General features: G+C 39.8%; 1 protein-coding gene across 4 annotated transcripts in view; it reads left to right on the plus strand.

Annotated features, from left to right (window-relative positions):
* The first annotated feature begins 3,449 nt into the window (after positions 1-3,449).
* map2k5 (mitogen-activated protein kinase kinase 5) overlaps positions 3,450-16,967 on the plus strand; it is a 62,170-nt gene continuing 48,652 nt past the window's right edge. For all 4 annotated transcript variants that reach the window (XM_004557933.5, XM_012920994.4, XM_004557934.5 and 1 more), the window contains exons 1-8: positions 3,450-3,894; positions 4,067-4,115; positions 4,925-4,992; positions 11,782-11,851; positions 12,617-12,657; positions 13,960-14,027; positions 14,135-14,183; positions 15,678-15,742. In XM_004557933.5, the coding sequence (XP_004557990.1) occupies positions 3,796-3,894; positions 4,067-4,115; positions 4,925-4,992; positions 11,782-11,851; positions 12,617-12,657; positions 13,960-14,027; positions 14,135-14,183; positions 15,678-15,742 (509 nt within the window). In that variant the 5' untranslated portion in view covers positions 3,450-3,795. The remainder of the gene's footprint in view (positions 3,895-4,066; positions 4,116-4,924; positions 4,993-11,781; positions 11,852-12,616; positions 12,658-13,959; positions 14,028-14,134; positions 14,184-15,677; positions 15,743-16,967) is intronic.

Raw genomic sequence — 16,967 nt, forward strand, 5'->3', positions numbered from 1 at the left:
ACACACTGTGCAGGAGCCTGTCCTTCCATGATGCTTCTTCTCTTGCTCCTCTTCTACTGGCTCTGACACTCACTAGTCCCCGGCCACCTTTCTGCTTAGGGTACGGTCTCAGGGTGCTGGATTTTCGGTGAAACCCTCCATGCATGGTAAGGAGCTTCCTTGTCTTGACATTAATGGCTTCTATCTCTTCCTTTGGTCAGCTTCTTATCCCATCGGGGTATCTGTGTTGATTGATCAGGTCTTGTTGTTTCCATTCTGCTGATTTCTCAGGACTTGCCTTAATCTCTGCAGGTACTTGGTAGTTGCAGCTTTCCTAGCGGCCTCCTCGTAATTCCCAGATATTCGTAGCTGTCCTCAGTGTCCCCTCTGACTACCTTCCCTCTTTTTGTTACTTTCCGATCACACTTCTCCAGTTCAAACGGCATTCCCATCCATATGGACTTTTATTTTAGACTTCACCAACCACTGCTTTATTATTCAATGCAGAACACAGATATCTCTTTGCTTGAAGGAAGATACTGATCATTGTAAATAAAATAACATTATAGGTAATCCATGCTGATATTTTATTTTGAGGTTTACTGAAGAACAGAGTAAAATAGTGATGGGTTTCCTGGTGAGTTTGCACAGGGAACACTCAGGATATTTTCATCTAAAATTTTGGGACAATCAAATTCCTAGGATGAAACTGCCAGCTCACTACAAGAATGTTACATGAAAGGGAAACGATTCACCACTTTGAGCATTTTTAATTAAAAAAAGAAAAGTCATATTTTGCATTCAATATAATGATTTGACCACAGCATGAAAGAAAAGCCAAGAGAGCTTGGATGAACTAGTGATGTGTTATTTATGTGGGGCTCAGCTCAGATGCTACCTCACTAAAGGAGACATACCCCATAAATTTTTCTGTGGCCACTATGAGCAGGTCAGGAAGGCACCAATATTTCCTCTTTATTAGAAACAACAGAAACAACATACAGCCATAAAAGGGGCCCTCTGAGGTGAATCTGAAAGACTGGAAATGGCAAGAAAAGTATGCAGTTCGAGGAGCTGAAAGGTAGTCACACAACCCATTTCTCTCCAGTCAGTTCATACGTATCTTGGTGCATTTCCTCATAACTCTTCCACCAGTGACTCACAAAGTCCTCGTGCTTCATCACAGGTCAACTTGGAGATGAACTTTAAAGGAAGAGGTAACAAATGATCACAGCCTCTCGGGCAATTCATATCTGCTGAAGTGCCATAACCGTCTACGTATCCTGACCTCAATTTGGAGGCTGCGTGTTGTGAAGGCCCATCTGAGTGAGATGGTATCGATCTGAGCGGGGGCTCTGGCAGCATCAATAAACAACAGGCTTCAAGGCTGAGGAGACACATCTCTATTTCAGCTGGAGGGTTTGCATCTGGATACCTGAGTTGGGACGTGGCCCTGGAACAGATGGTGGGACATGTTTTTCTTGCTGAGCTCACAGCTCACATTTGTGAGACCAAGCCAGTGATATTTAGCCCACCCTGCTGGATCTATGAAGGTAAATAAGGCCCCAAACTACAAGCTCACATTTTTTACTCTAAATAATTACGAATTAAGTTTAAGGGGCACATTAGATATAGAAAGATACCAAGTAGCAGCCAATATAGCAGAGAACGATCAATGCTTAACGGGTAGACAAATAGCATTTCAAGATCTTCTATATCAGCATTACAGCGAGAGACGACGGTGCTGACTTTGGCTCGTTAATCAATAAACACAACGAGCCGCCCAATATGTTTGACACGGACTAATGAAATAATAATCATCAAGAGAAAAAGAGGATGTGAACAAAGGCTGCATTTCTTAATAAACAGAAGAAAACAAAACTAAAGTGAAAGGAATTTGGCGGTCCTGCCAGGCAGTTTTGTTGCTGTCTTGTTTACTTGCTTTTCCCTCTTTGCTGAGAAAGTTAAATAAGTGTGCTTCATATATTTAGAGTCAAACTGAGCTCTCTTTGCGCTAAGCAGCTTGTCAATAGCAAGAAAAGAGGCATGGAGCGAAAGAGGAGGCCTGATAAAACGGCTTTTAATTACCAGACAGTGAATGTTGGCCTTCCTCGTCCACTTTCCCCTCCCAGCTAAGCCAGGAGTTTGATTTCTGATAATGCGGATTGCTGACTGGGCTTCATCCTAGTTGTCCCTAAAGCAGAAGGATCTAACGTCACGTCCTGGGAGAGCACGTCTGACAAAGTGCCATATAGATCCTCTGCTTTTCATCAGAAGTCAGTGCTGGTCGAGGCATTAATCCGAGTGCTTGATGGCCTTGCTTGTGTTTCCCCTTTTGTATCCAGTTGCAATTAGGCGGAGTAATAATTTCAAGCATTGCATGGAAATCAGTGGGTCTTTAACCTAATTGTTGGTACAGGTGTAAGATCAGGAAGGATCAATGCAATGAACTCGTAACATCCCTCTGGGAGTGTTTTTTAAAGGTTCAAGTACAGACAATTAAATAAATATATGGTAGAGTCAGTGTTTTACATTTCCTTTTCTTTTTAAGTGAGATGGTAATCACTGATAGAGGAGTTCATCCTCAGGCCAATATGGGATGGAGACATTTTTTGTAAGAGCCAATGAAACCCAGCCTAGTGCAATGGCCGGCACAGCACACACACCACCACTGAAATTGTTTTCAACTGGCACATGTATTGTATAGCCAAATTTGAGCCATGGGGAGACAGAGCAGGCTTTAACAACTTCTTATCATTACACAGAACCCAGGTGAACAGACTTAGGTATCAGGTCTGTGGGTAGAGCAATGTAAATGAACAGGATAGAGACTTCACTTTACTCAGGGATCAATGTCTTTTTTCCATGAACTGCAATCAGAGCTGTTTATAGAGTGGACAGAGCAGCTGTTCACTCACAGGGCCGCGATCAACACAGGTTTTAAGAGCCCTTTTGTTTTACACTCAATTATATGCTAATGGCGAGCGCAGAGTGGAAACCTTTAAATACTAATGCTGTTTTAATGTCAAGTGAAAGAGGGAAAAAAAACACTTTTTAAAAAACTGTGGTGGTTTTCATCTCAACAGCAGTACATTTCCGTGTAAGTGAGGGCCATTTACGAAACATTTACAATTGTGATCTAAGGTCATGTTTTTAAAGGAATATTTATCCATAATACCTCAGAAATCTATTGTATTCTCAGTATTGTACTCAACTTATCAACCTTGATCTCAGGTCAGTGTTATCTACAGCAAAAGCGGTAATAATTCCTTTTCAGTGCAGAAACAAAAACTTTTTAAACCGTATGTATATTTCATTTTATAACATAGGAAAAAAAAACCCAAAATAAGATCCATAAGAATAGCAGCGTTCTCTCAAACTTCGCCTTTTAGAATTTGACAGATTGATATAGATAGTGCAAGTCTTTTATTTTGAAAAGGCAACGAGCGGATGTTGATTCGGAAGCGCTGTTGTAGCAGTTTCCTCAAAACTAGCTATACAGCTAAACACCTACGTTAGTACAGTGTAAACTTTGTCTCGTGGAGCAGTGGTGTACACGTTCACACTTCGGGATAAGCCTTTCATACGGTTATGACTTGACTGTGGTGTCGGCGGCGACCGACCTCAAAACCTTTTTGTTTTTTAAAAAGGCTCCGCATCACTTAAATCAAGAATCCGGACTGAGCAGGATGCTAGCATGTATCGTTAGCAAACTGCTGCAGGGAATTAGCTGGTTAGCTTCCACATCCAGTCAACTATTATGAGGCTGAAGCTTCCCTCTTATTGCTCTCACTTAGGTTAAATACTGACAGCGCAATGAACACCGAGGCGATAGTGATCCGAATAAAAACGCCGACAGGAGACATGGACTCGTCCGTGGACTGTCCGTCTCTTCTGAACTTCAATGACTTGCTCGTGAGTCTGCCTCATGCCAACTATCACTTTTCACTCACAGACACACTGCACAAGTCAAAAACACACGGACTGTTTCTGACTCAGCGTGTCGTAACCCTGCCTCATTAATATCTGTCAGTCTAATAACCATCCTTAGCTGTCTGGTCCTAATTCACCCTGTCAAACATTACAGGTCGCAATCAGAGATGTCATGCCTGAAGCCACTGTCACGGCCTTTGAATGTAAGTACCTGCTTTAGAGTTGGACTGCTGTAATGCTGCAAGAGGAAGCTTTGAATGACTGTGTTTACACACCAAAACAATAGCCCTGTAATGTAGGGACTTGTAATCAGTTATCAGATTGGTCTGAAGGAGAGGAGATCTCATGCAGCTGTGTGAGAGTAAGAACCGATCCCTGCTGTCATGGGCTAGACTCTAGCCCTCTTGAACGGGCTTCATCTATCTGAGAGAGTAAAAAGCTTCACACATTTTCATTGTGTTAGCTTCTCTCTTCTCTGTTCCCTTTTTTTTACTACTCGTGTTAACCTCTAGCATGCGTTTTATCCAGACATGCCATAGCTACTGTACTAACTGATTGATTGACAGGAACAGTTGAAGTTTCTCTCATTCAATCAAATTAAGATTTAGCCTCTTGGTATAGGCACCATTCAAGCCTGTTTACGGGTAGAGTGCAAAGAGTTTGATTGACATACAAACATAAATACTGCTTACTGAGTGCTTTTATACATTATATTTTATTGTATGATTTTGATTGTATGTTTTGGCTCCCCAAATTTTGCTATTGCATTAATACTTAATATGGAATGATATGCTTTTTTGTTTGCATGCCTTGATTCTATTAAATGTTTATTATACATAAAAGTGTTGTTTTACAGTGTCTTCTGTTTATATTTATTATACCACACTTGTTACTGCAAAAAAAATCTGTTTTGAATTTTCTCTGTGATTTCCCCCCTTCCCCATTATTAGTATTTTATTTTTTACAGTTGTACTGTTTTTGTTTTTGTGTTGTTGTTTTTTGTTTTTTTTAGACGAAGATGAGGTGGGAGACAGAATCACAGTAAGAAGTGATGAAGAACTCAAAGCCATGTTGTCATATGTGAGTACATAAATGTTGCATGCAGTACTTTGACCAAGTCAGGCATAATATCCACAAATTAGAATACTGTGCGAAAGTCTTGAGCGACCCTTGCTTCCTCTTTATATTTTGTTTCCAACAAGCTGGACTTTGTAAGTCTTTAAAGTGCTCTTGAGCATAATTCTCTAGGCTATCTGAAGGTCAGGATATTGGCTGATTTTTAATTTTTTTTAACTAGTTTTCAGTTCAGTCTTCCTACCTGACCATTTTAAGAGGACTGATGTTTGTTGTTTTGAGCTATTAGTCAAAAATCACATATCTCAGCAAGGTGTGTCAAGAAATCTGAAGAAACTAAACAAGTGGAGAACAAAAGAAGATGTGGTAGGCCTAAAAGTATTATTTACAGTAGATGAAAAGTACCTGAAAGTCCACAGAAAGTCATTAAGGCATGGGAAAGCGAGGGTCAGATTAACATGAAGAAAGGTAAAGCAAAAAAGAGACAGAGAATTTTTTTTAAAAGGGTGGGGAAAAAAGACACAAAGGACAATAGGTCACCAACTGCTGCATCTGTAACAAAACGCATTCAGCAAATAAAAAGCACCTGATAGAGGATAGATACGCAAACGTACAGTCTTTCTGTGTGTATGAGTAATAACACTCATACACACAGAGTGTGATTGTGTGGTTTTCATGAAAGTTACTTGATTATGAGTTTGATAAACAACAACAACAGCCACTGGTAGCCAGAGGTGACAACCTAAATTACACAAGAAATGGACTGAAAATATGTGGCAACAGGTCTTATGGAGTGATGAAGCTAAATTTGTTTAAAGTTTGTTGAGTTTAGGTTAAAGGTAGAACAGTGAGTGTCTACAGCTATCTGTTAAACACTGTGAAGGCTCCGTCATGGTTTGGGGCTGCAGTTAAGCCTGTGGTGTTGGAGGTCTTGTCAAAGCTGATGGATTCTGAGTGCAGAAAAGTGTGGCCAGACTTTGATACACCATGCAATCTCATCTGGAAAGTGTGTGCCTGGCAACAGCTTTATTATTCAGCATGACAATGATCCTAAACACACTGCCACTGCGCAGAAAAACACACAATTGAACACAGTCAGTCATGGATTGGCCTCCCCAGAGCCCAGACGTCTGTAGCTTTTCAGCTCACAGCCCGACACACACCAACACAACAGCACAGATAGCACAGACGTTAAGGCGGCGAGGCGCGATTGCGGGTGCCGCTCAGGTGCAGCGTCGCTGCAGACCACGCCCCGCCACACACATTAACCAGGTAAAATACATATTTAGGCAGAATTTTGCAAATATCTATTTTTCATTTTTCAGCAGCGTAGTGCTTTTTTTTTCCAATTATTTTTTTTTTAAAAGTCAGGTCAAGGCTCCAAAAGCCCAAAGGTGATTTAAGGGCGGCGGCTCACAACAGTTTTTCTTTGCTACATGGGTCATTTTAGTTCAGCTGGGTGTCTTTCCTTTTGTTATATTTCTTTAAGAGTTCAAAATGTGTTAATTACATGAATAAAATGTAATTTTCTCTGTAGCACTTCATGGATTTAAGCAACACCGTAGTTGTTTACACAAAGCATAAAGGTAAAAAAAAACCAATATATACAGTGTTATCTTCATTTTAGATGTCAAAAAGTACTTGCGGCTCCAGTGTTTTCTTTTGCATGGAAATTGCGTCCAAATGTCTTTTTGGGTGTTAAAGGTTGCTGACCCCTGGTGTAAGAGAATTCACACTGTTTAAGAATAAATATGGTCACACCAAATATTGAATTTCAGACTTGTTAGAATTATACAAGCTCTATACATATGCTGTATTTCTAAGTATGTCTGCACATGTGTCAATAAATCACTGCACCTATTTCCTAATTTCCTAGCAAAATATAAAGAAATGAGGGGTTGATCAAGGCTTTTGCACAGCACTGTACATGCCAGGGTTATGTTTTCCAGTTATGCTGCTGCATTGTAGCATTCTTACTGTGTGCCGATTCCTCATTGGAAAGTAGTTCTGACAGAAACTGTTCACATTCAATCCTTTGTGCAGTTTAGATGACATGGCCAAGAGCATGTCTGAACTACATTTGAGCATTTTGAAAGGTCCTCCTCCTTTATGTGTTCTGCACTATTTTGGTTAATTTTTTTTGTGCAGCTTTTTAGAGCCATTTAAGTGTCTGGGGTTTTGTATATTGTATCGTTTGGAAAGCTTTTGAGGCACGTCAAATTGACATGACACAGTAACAAGGACGTTGTTCAGATTTTCTGTATTTTTTAAGTGCTTTGCTCAGCGCCATAATAAAGCCACTCACCTCTCTTTTTATTAAGCAAAACCTTAGACCCAGTCAATCCTCAACAATCCTGAACTCTCAGTTTGAGTGTTTACCTTTCTAGCTCGCATGGACTTAAGGTGTAAATAAGTCATTTTAAGAATGGTTTGAAAAAACCTTTAGTATTAAATATGCTACACCAAAGTTTTTAATGTTAAATTAAAAGGCGTTCTTCGATAGCCACCAAAGCCTTGGTTGAATTCAAAATGACCTCATCAATCTGGTGAGTTACATCAAATACTATAAAATACTTGGCCTAGAACGAGAAGCACAATTCTTCAGGTAGCAAAACATGAGACGGCAAGATGCTGATTTGATGGCAATCTCCACTGACGTAGTTATTTATAATATAACATGAAGAAATTGAAGCCATATAGCCTCATCTAGTAGCAGTTAACCTATGGCAATATTCAGCAGCACACATGCAGACACGTCCCACATCCCCTTCAGCTCCCTCAAATACTGCAGTATATTTTCATATTCGACCATACTTACTGTTCATGCCGCGGACAGTAAGAGTAATGGCGTGTAATGGGTTTTCTGTATGAAGTACACTGTAAACTAAATGAACTGTCAATTTTTATTATTTATTATTCAGTACTTAAAGTTTTGCCTCATTAAAGAGCAGCCCCCCTGGGCTGCAGAGTTGTTCAAAATCTACTTTCATCTGTGGATGTCTTTTACCCCCCATCAGCTCACAATGATGCTACTAGAGCCACAGGCACAATTTACACTCCCTGCTTCTTTTTTTTTTTTTGTCCATTTTTGTCATGCATTCACTTGTGGTTGCTTTTTAATCATTAAGTAGCATAGGGTAGCAGGGTGATTAAGCAAAAAGAGACAGATGTTGTGCCAAGAAGTGTTGTTAGACAGACGTGGAAAAGGCTTTGACCTAAGCAAGTTTTGTTTTCCACAGATCCAGCGGATGTTGTTCTGTGCACTGTCCTGTTAAAGCTGGAGTAATGGTTGAGAAAGGGGCAGTGTTTACAGTGGGACAAATTATGATTTGATCTCCTGCTGAATTTGTACGTTTGCTCACTTACAGTGAAATCAACAGTCTCTAATTTTTATGGCAGTTTAATTTTAATGGAGAGAGACCAAAATCCAACCAAAATCCAGAAAAAAAATCCTGTTGCATAAAACTTCTAAACTGATTTGCATGTCATTGAATGAAAAAACCATTTGATCTCCAAGCAAAACAGGACTTAGTACTTGGTAGAAAAACCCTTGTTGGAGAGTAGAGCAGTAAGAGGTTTCTTGTAGCTGGTCTTCAGGTTTGCACACATCTCAGGAGGGACTTTTGCCCACTCCTCTTTACAGAAACTCTCTAAATCCTGTAGGTTTCTTGGCTGCCTCCTGGCAACTCAAAACTTCAGCTCGCTCCACAGATTTTCTGTAGGACTGAGGTGTGAAGATTGACGAGGTCACTCCATGACCATAATGTGGTTCTTCTTTAGCCACTCATGTGTTGCCTTGGTGGTCATTGTCATGCTGGAAGACCCATCCAGCACCCACTACCCATCTTCAGTTTTCAGGGAAGTAGATTCTCGTCCAGGAGTTTAAGGGTGCATGGCCCCATCCGTTGTCATCTTGATGCGATGAAGTTGTCTTTTACCCTTAACAAAAAAACAGCCCCAAGACATAATGTTTCCACCTTCGTGCTTGACATTGGGGATGTCGTTCTTTGGGTCATACCCAACATTTCTCTTTCTTCAGACACGGTAGGTCGATGCCAAAGAGCTCAATTTTGGTTTCCACAAAATTCCACAGCAGCTTCAGACTTCCATGATGCTGACCAACGTTGACTTGATGGTCATTTTTTATATTTCTTTCATTATATGTCTGTGTGTGCACACAGCCAGTCTGTAGGAGGTGTAATTCTGGCTGGGTTGAAGGGGATTAAATACTTTTTTGTAATAATTCTGTCTTGCTCCATTAAAACCACGAACTTGCATTAACATTAGAGACTCTTAATTTCTATGTAAATTTTGGTTGTTTCTATTTTGATGTCAGCCCAAGAAGTCATACGTCTGTGATTTCAACAAAAAAGAAAAGTTGTCATTTATCATGGGCTAAATGTTTAGTTGTATGTTACATGGAAAATATCGCAATTAATTACAGAACCGTGCAGACTTGTTTTACTTGTTAGATAAAATTAGGCCGACACTGTGGTTTGTTTTTTATTGCATTTTTATTCGTCTGAAAAAATGCGTGTCCAAAATCCTTGAGTTCCTTGTAATTTGTTGCAGATGAAATGAAAATGAAATGAAAAAAATTGATATTTTGTTAAAGAAACATTGAAACGTGTATTGTTTTTGCTGGCAGTTACACTTTTTGTCTTTATTCTGACATGCCTTAGGTGTATATAAATTTATGACTGACCCCTGCCTCTTTCTACAGCGCCCAATAGAAATATTAAGTATCCACAACAGTGCACAGCTTTTCCCACAGATTTCAGACCCCATTTGTTCAGTGAATTTTTGGCAAACAAATCTCGGAGCCTCATAATGGCTTTCTACTCATGGGACTGCCAGCTGTACAAAAAGCTGCTGATCACCTGGAAATACTGGGCTCACTAGACTATAATTTACGCTAGCCGTGTACTTTGAATGTTTTATGCAAGTGTTATGCATTTCAGCTCTGGATTGCATTTGTATTTAGGGTTTTTTTTTCCCTGTTGTTTGCTGCCTTTTGGCCTCCGTGGAGACTAGTGGGTTTTTGCTTGAGTGTTATTAATTCCAGGTGAGCAGACAGCCATTATATGAAATTAATAGGAATTAAGGGAAGCAGCATGTTAGGTGAAATGTGGGATAATTCAGTTTCTTCACGGTTGCTTTGTGTGTGTCTGTGTGTGTGCGTTTGGGAGGGTGTGTATATTTTTATTAGGAAATGTATAATCAGGCTTTTAAATACGCTGTCAGTGCACGATGTTTGCTTTCTTTCTTTCTTCTTCTTTTTTTTTTTTTTTGTCTTGTTCAAGATCTTTGCTTTAACATTGCCCTGCGAAAAATTCACGCTCGTGATTACTGAGCAAAATTAATGCTCAAATTCAGCACTTAATTAACATCAGTCTACAGAGGGCATTTATTGTGAGAAGTATCCCCCAGCACTAAGAACATTGATTGCTACATGCTCCTGCGAGACCCGCTAGACTTCCAGGCATTTCTAATCATTGTTCGACACCTTGAAAGACAGACGCCCCCTGTTCAAAGTTAAAGACCAGCCTATGTCAGGTGCTTAAAAAAAACAAAAAAACATGTGACCTCATCCCTTCCTCACTCAGCTCCCCCTGGAGGTAGTGGCGCTAATTCCACCATTCCCATTTGCTCTTGGTCTGCTAATGATGATGAGACTCACACTTTCTCTCTCTTGCACTCTGGCTTGTCCCTTAAGGCTGAGCGATGGTATTTGGGATCGGACACTGTTTAGTTATTGGCCAACAATGGAGAATGTCTTTTAATAACACACCTACTACAGATTAGGTGGTAATTGCAGCCTTAATCAATAAGCTAGCTGAGCGGAAAATTAAAGGTACGTGAAGCCCGAACACCCCCAATTCCCCCCCCCCCCCCCCCCCCCCCCCAACACACACACAAACACACACACACACACCATGTTTTTTTGCTATTAAGACCCATTGTTCAGATGCGGCCTATTGAGAATGCTGGAGGGCGAAAGCAGAGGGCTAGGAGCGAGGAGGGGATCTGACAGTGATAAATAGGCCTTTTAATAACAGCTGTGCCACATGGGTAGCCATTCTGATCCATTCCAATCCAAGCCGTGCCCATCGTCCTCCCTCCTGCCTCCTCAGTGAAAGAGCATTTACATTTTGCTGCGATCACTCAGTACTAGTTTGTAAATGAATTACAATAAACTTGTGTATGTGTGCACAATATAAAGACATCGTCTCAAACTCAACCCCTGCAAAAGCAGAAGACATCAACAAAACGCACATAAGTAAACACACACACACACTCTCTCTCTCCCATGCTCACACACACTTGCGGTTTAACAGATGGTTTGGTTAACTGAAACATCAATTATTGCATTGCCTTGGCAAGCAACCGAGAGGCTCCAGAGTGCGTGCATGCACGTGTTAGTCCTGTAGGATATGAGTGTTTGGTGAGCTGTTGACCTGGAGGAGAAAAGGGTTAATGCTACACTCCTTCAGAACAAGCCCACAGGGCATTGGTCCTCGTCTGCAACAGATTTCCGCACAGCATGCTCAGGTTTTTTTACAAAAGACTGTGGATTAATTCTGGTGGCAGTTAAATAAACATTTTGTGTGTGTGTAATACTCTAAAATTAGGCCATGTAGTGTAGGGTCAGATCTTCAAATTTAAGGTTTTTCTACCTCTGTCGTGTGCTGATAACATTCTTGTACAGATATTATCTGTGAACTTAAATGCATGTAAAGTCATTTCAATTTAGTGTCACACTTGACTGTTTGTCATTTGCTTTTCCCCTTTTAGTACTGCAACACAATGAATGAACAACGCATGAATGGACTGCTGCCGGACCCTCTGCAGATTTTTCCAAGAGGTACAAAAGTGAGATGTTCTATTTTTATCACGGGCTAGGCGATGCTAACGGCTGCTTTGTAATTAACGTGGTGACAATTAATCACCAGCACCATTTAAATATATAAAAATATTCACACTTTATTTGTAAACGCCTATTTTACTAAAATTAGTGTACATGACCTGCGCTGTTTTCACAAAAATGTGAGCATTTGGTGAGTAGGAGTAACAGTGGAGCCTCTGGATAACATTAAAATTCAGCGGCTGGCTTTGTTGTTGGGTGTCATTCATAAATCTACATTTCTTTTGCTCCAAGGGCATTCAAAGTGCATGCTTGTGTTCAGCTCAGGCTAAGCCTTGCCTGCATCTCTGGCATTGTGCAGTTTCTGTTCCTAAACTGGTTTTCATAATGAGGGCCTTTTCATAACATAGTTTTTCTATATTTTCAGCTAGTTTTCACAACGCTCAAAGACATACATAATCTCTAACAGGCCCTAGGGGAGATGTGATGAAACATTTTATTGTCTCCCTTTAGCTCTCTGGCTCACTCTGTTTCTCTCTCTCTATCTGCCCCTCTTTCCTCTAACGCTGTGATTGTTTTCTTTCTACCTAACTACCAACCAACCATCTCAAGAGACCAACAGCTCAATCACTCTCTTGTCCACAACTAATTTTTTAGTAACTCTCATTTCATCATTTTTTTCCTTCATGAAGAACTGATTCCTTTTCACCACATTTGTAAATGGCCCAGTGATGTGTTCTACAATCTAGTCAATTACTGTTTCAGCCGGCAAGACTCCAGGGATCCGGAACATACATGGCCTGAAGGTACCTATCTCAATAATTGTTTCGGCTGCCTTACACAGAGAATGAGGGGAGGGTGAGAAGTTGAGTCAAATGGATTGATAATGCTGTGTTCCACTTATTGAAATGTCAATTGAAGTCAAGGCTCTCCTTCTCTTTCACTCATTGTCTTGCTCCCCTCGACTATGTTTATGCATTAGCATATCTGGCTGCGGCTGTAGCAGGGCCTGTCTCTCTGCTTTTCCATCCGTCTCTCTGTATTCTTGATTCTCATGCTGCGATAGTCATTTAAGAACAAGGTGTTATCTCCCCTCCAGAGTATTATGATCCTCTCATTCCCTATGATAGAAAGAGTGTCAGCGTTGGTTAGAGAAAAAACTAAATCGGGCAATAAGAAGATGTCATTGTTCAACCATGAAATTGTCATTACAAGCCCCCAAATGGCCTCTCGCAGACCTTCCCATTTTATGTTAGGCATATGTTGCTATTGAAACTCACTGCTAATTACCATGGGTTAAATGACTTGACACCTCCTCCATCTCTCCAGATGATCCATATTATATCCATCTGCATTTCAATGATAAAATCACCCCACCCCACCCCCCCACGCACACACACACACACACACACTCACAAATACTACTTTATGTATCCTCTGAGGAGCTTTGAGAAGTGCTACTGAACCGAGTCAGTTTTTTTTTTTTAAAGGTCAAGAGTCTGTTTTGAGAATACGATGTTCTTTCCAGAAAACCTTTAGTCTTTTGCTAATCTTTCCCTGCTTTTCTCCTGCTTTAATACAAAAGTAATTGGCCGAGGGAAGCCCTGTGTGCCTTTTTAAATGAGGTTTTCTTGGGCACTAATTAAAGAGACATTCCCTGTGCTTTAGTGGACCCAACGCATTGGCCTTTTGATCTCAATTAATATGCTATTTTTAGTATCTCCTTTAAAGGGTCTTGTCTCTCCTTTTGTGTTCATATCTAGGTTGAGCCTGGAGGTCTTTGGAGTAAACATAGATGCAGATGAATAGATGTAAAGAAAAAGTCTCCCACGAGGCACGAAAATGGGAATGTCTTAAGTTTTCGTCTGGACTCTCCCAGCTGATTTTTGCTGTCTTTCTTCCTGTGCTTTTATGCAAATAAAAATTTTCTTCTTCTTCATTTGGCTCTTTTTTTTTTTTTCTTTTTTTTTAAACAGTCAATTGACTTCACAAGCTGAAACGAGAGGCTTGTGTTTTATTGTCCATGTGACCATGTGCTGTTTTTTTTTTTTGTGTGTGTGTGTGTGTGTTTTTTTTACATTCTTATGCCTGTCTTTGCACACCTTCAGGTTAATACAAGGCCTAATCCAGCAAATGACTGCAGTCACGCTGTCCCAGACTCTATAGCTAACAACAGGTGAGCTTTCTGGGGCACAAGGATCATGTTACACTACCTGGAATAAACAACTAAACCTCTGGTTGGTAAATGTGGTGAAGTCTGATATACTGTTTTCTGTCCTCCAGCTTAAAAAAGTCATCTGCAGAGCTGAAGAGGATCTTGACAAATGGCCAGGTTAGTGTGTGCTTTGGGGTTTCTGTACGATTCCAGCCTGTAATCTTACTGCTGTTGCTCTGAGACCTACTGAGGGGCTGTGGGCATGTCATACAGGGTGTGTATTTGGATGTCTCGTCACGCTGACTGCACCCAATATATAGACTTGCTCTCTCCTTTCTCACTCACACGCACTCTGACTCTGTAACTAGTGTATGCATTCAGACAGTGGCTATCATGTAGGAAGAAAATTAGACATACAGCCTTCCTGGTTTCTACCTGATTGTTGGGGTTTCACTGTATTACTGTGGGGTCTTTATCTTAAAATATACAGTACCTTGAGGTGACAGTTGTTGTGATTTGGCACTGCATGAATAAAATTGGAATTGAAACCATCATTTCTCTTTACCTCCATCTTCTCACCTTGCTATCACATTAGTTGTGGTTAAATTAGGGAGGGTCCATTATCACGTGTTGTGTGCAGGCATGTTTACATGTTTACTGCACAGCCTGACCCTTATCAGTACTCATCCACAGTCTAAATATCAAAATAAAGGAACTTTTTAAACTAATGTATTGTTAGTCTGCAGCCTCAGTGAACATCACACACACTGAGGTCATGTTGAACGGAGGCAATAATTAGAAATTAAAAATATTCACTTTATTTTGTTAATTAAAAAATTATACACGCAAATAAAAGTACTTTTAAAAATAATGACAAATAAAAAAATGTATTTTTGGCACAAATTTTAAGTTGTGTAGTTACCAAAACGTGTAGTGGATTTATTTTGCTTTTATATTTTTATTTTGCATTATTAAGGGACATATTTTAATATTGAATAGTGATGTTTTGAGTAATTTTCACCCTAAAATCTTAGACCAGGACAAACGTTACATAATGAACTGTAAAATGTATTTATGAATTGAATACATGATGGCTGTCTTACATAAAAGTATGCTGATATTATACAAAACAACAACATACAACTCTTACTTTTTTTTCATGGATTTTATTCTGCCTTCTTCAATGCTTAGTTGATATTTATATTTACATAAGCTTTGCCTCAATCAATTATTTCATCGTCCTGGTTGGAAAAATCTACAAAATGTACAAGAGGAGGAAGCTACATGATCACACCCTGACTTAAAAAAATGAATAAATTATGAAATGATTGAAAACAACTCATCATTAAATCCTACAACATTCAGCGTCCCACTCGCCCAAACACAGTATTGTTTCTTTGTTTTAAATTGGACAGCAAAACCTTGTATTGATCTCTTCTCCTCCTTCTCTTATTTTGTTTTTCACTCCTTACGTCGCTGAACTTGGACTGACCTGAATTCTTGTCTTGTTTATAGCCTTCAATTACAGTGCAGTCCCATCTCCCTCACGTGCTCACATCTCTGTCTCTCTGCCAGTTTAGTTACACATGTAATTCAGCGGTTGTATTGCTTCTCATGTTATAACATCCACTTACAATCAGTGTAATCCTGGGTGTGTTTCCTTCTCTGCAGATAAATGCCCAAGATATCCACTATCAGGAGCAACTTGGCCATGGAAATGGAGGCACAGTTTACAAGTAAGTGTTTGTTGGCTCTCACGATGAGGCACCAGCATTGCAAGGCCAAAGCACTGTAATGGATAGTGACACTGAAGAGATTATGGTGCATTCAGTAAGCCTGAAAAAACTGTACCTGGCAGATATTCAACAAGAGTGGGTACTTTTAGATTGAGTGTGACTTCTATCATTTTTCTGTCCACTTTTTCTAACAAAATAGGACTCAAAAATGCATTTTGTGTGAAGGGGTTTCATTCCTCACAGCACTCTTTCTGTTCAATTGTGTCTCCATCTATCACTCACTGTTTGGTGGGGCATCTGTCAGGCTGATTTTCATCTGTACCTTCATTTTTTTTTTTTTATTCTGGGTTGAAGGTTGCAAACATATATGATATTGATTTGGGGCTGTAAGGTATGACAGCTATTGACTTAATTGGCCTATAGTAAAGCACCATAACCTACCACCAAGAAGACTTCCATCCTTTCTGGCTAGACAAATGTATGACTGACCTGATAACGTTGTGACAAGGTTGGCATTTGTGTCGCTCCTTCTATCTTTCTTTCCCCTACCTTGTGCTTTCTCTTTCCCATCAATCCTCAGCTATTGAGCTGTTTTATTGAGATTGAAGTATTGATCACTGCTCAGACTAACCTTGGCTTGACGGAGTGCTCTGCTTCTGATAGTCCAACAAATCCAAACGTCTATCTTTTTTATTTCTTCATCCTTTTCTTTCCAAACACCTTTTACTCTTTTATGATTTTTCTGAGGTTTTTTTTTTTAATATATATATTTATAAAGCTGCAGTTTCTTATAGTTGTCATAGAATAAGATTGTTCATCAGTTTGGCACCAGAAGTGGTTACACTGCATAGGGGAAGGCCAATACTGCAAACCCAACAACTTTTCAGTCAATTTAGCCCAGCAAAAAATCTATATGCAATGCTGCTGAACTTTCTAAGGTTGAAAGGAGACGATTTTGAAAAAACAAAACAAGTAATGTTTGTTATTTGTGTTCTATTTATGTGTTTATCTAATTTTAATTTGGCTTTTATTAGTATTTAATGAACATGCTTTAATTATTTGACAGATACTTTTGCAGGTCAGAATCATTTAGACAAGCAAAGGAAACCAAGTGTACTGAAAAATGTGCATGTTGACCGCTCACTCTCATGCCATCTTTACTATGTGTGATGCTAATTCCATTTAGCAAATTTTGTGACATAGAAATGAGGCGATGCTGTGCCCT

The sequence above is a fragment of the Maylandia zebra genome, linkage group LG1 (genome assembly GCF_041146795.1).
Source record: "Maylandia zebra isolate NMK-2024a linkage group LG1, Mzebra_GT3a, whole genome shotgun sequence".
Taxonomy (NCBI): domain Eukaryota; kingdom Metazoa; phylum Chordata; class Actinopteri; order Cichliformes; family Cichlidae; genus Maylandia; species Maylandia zebra.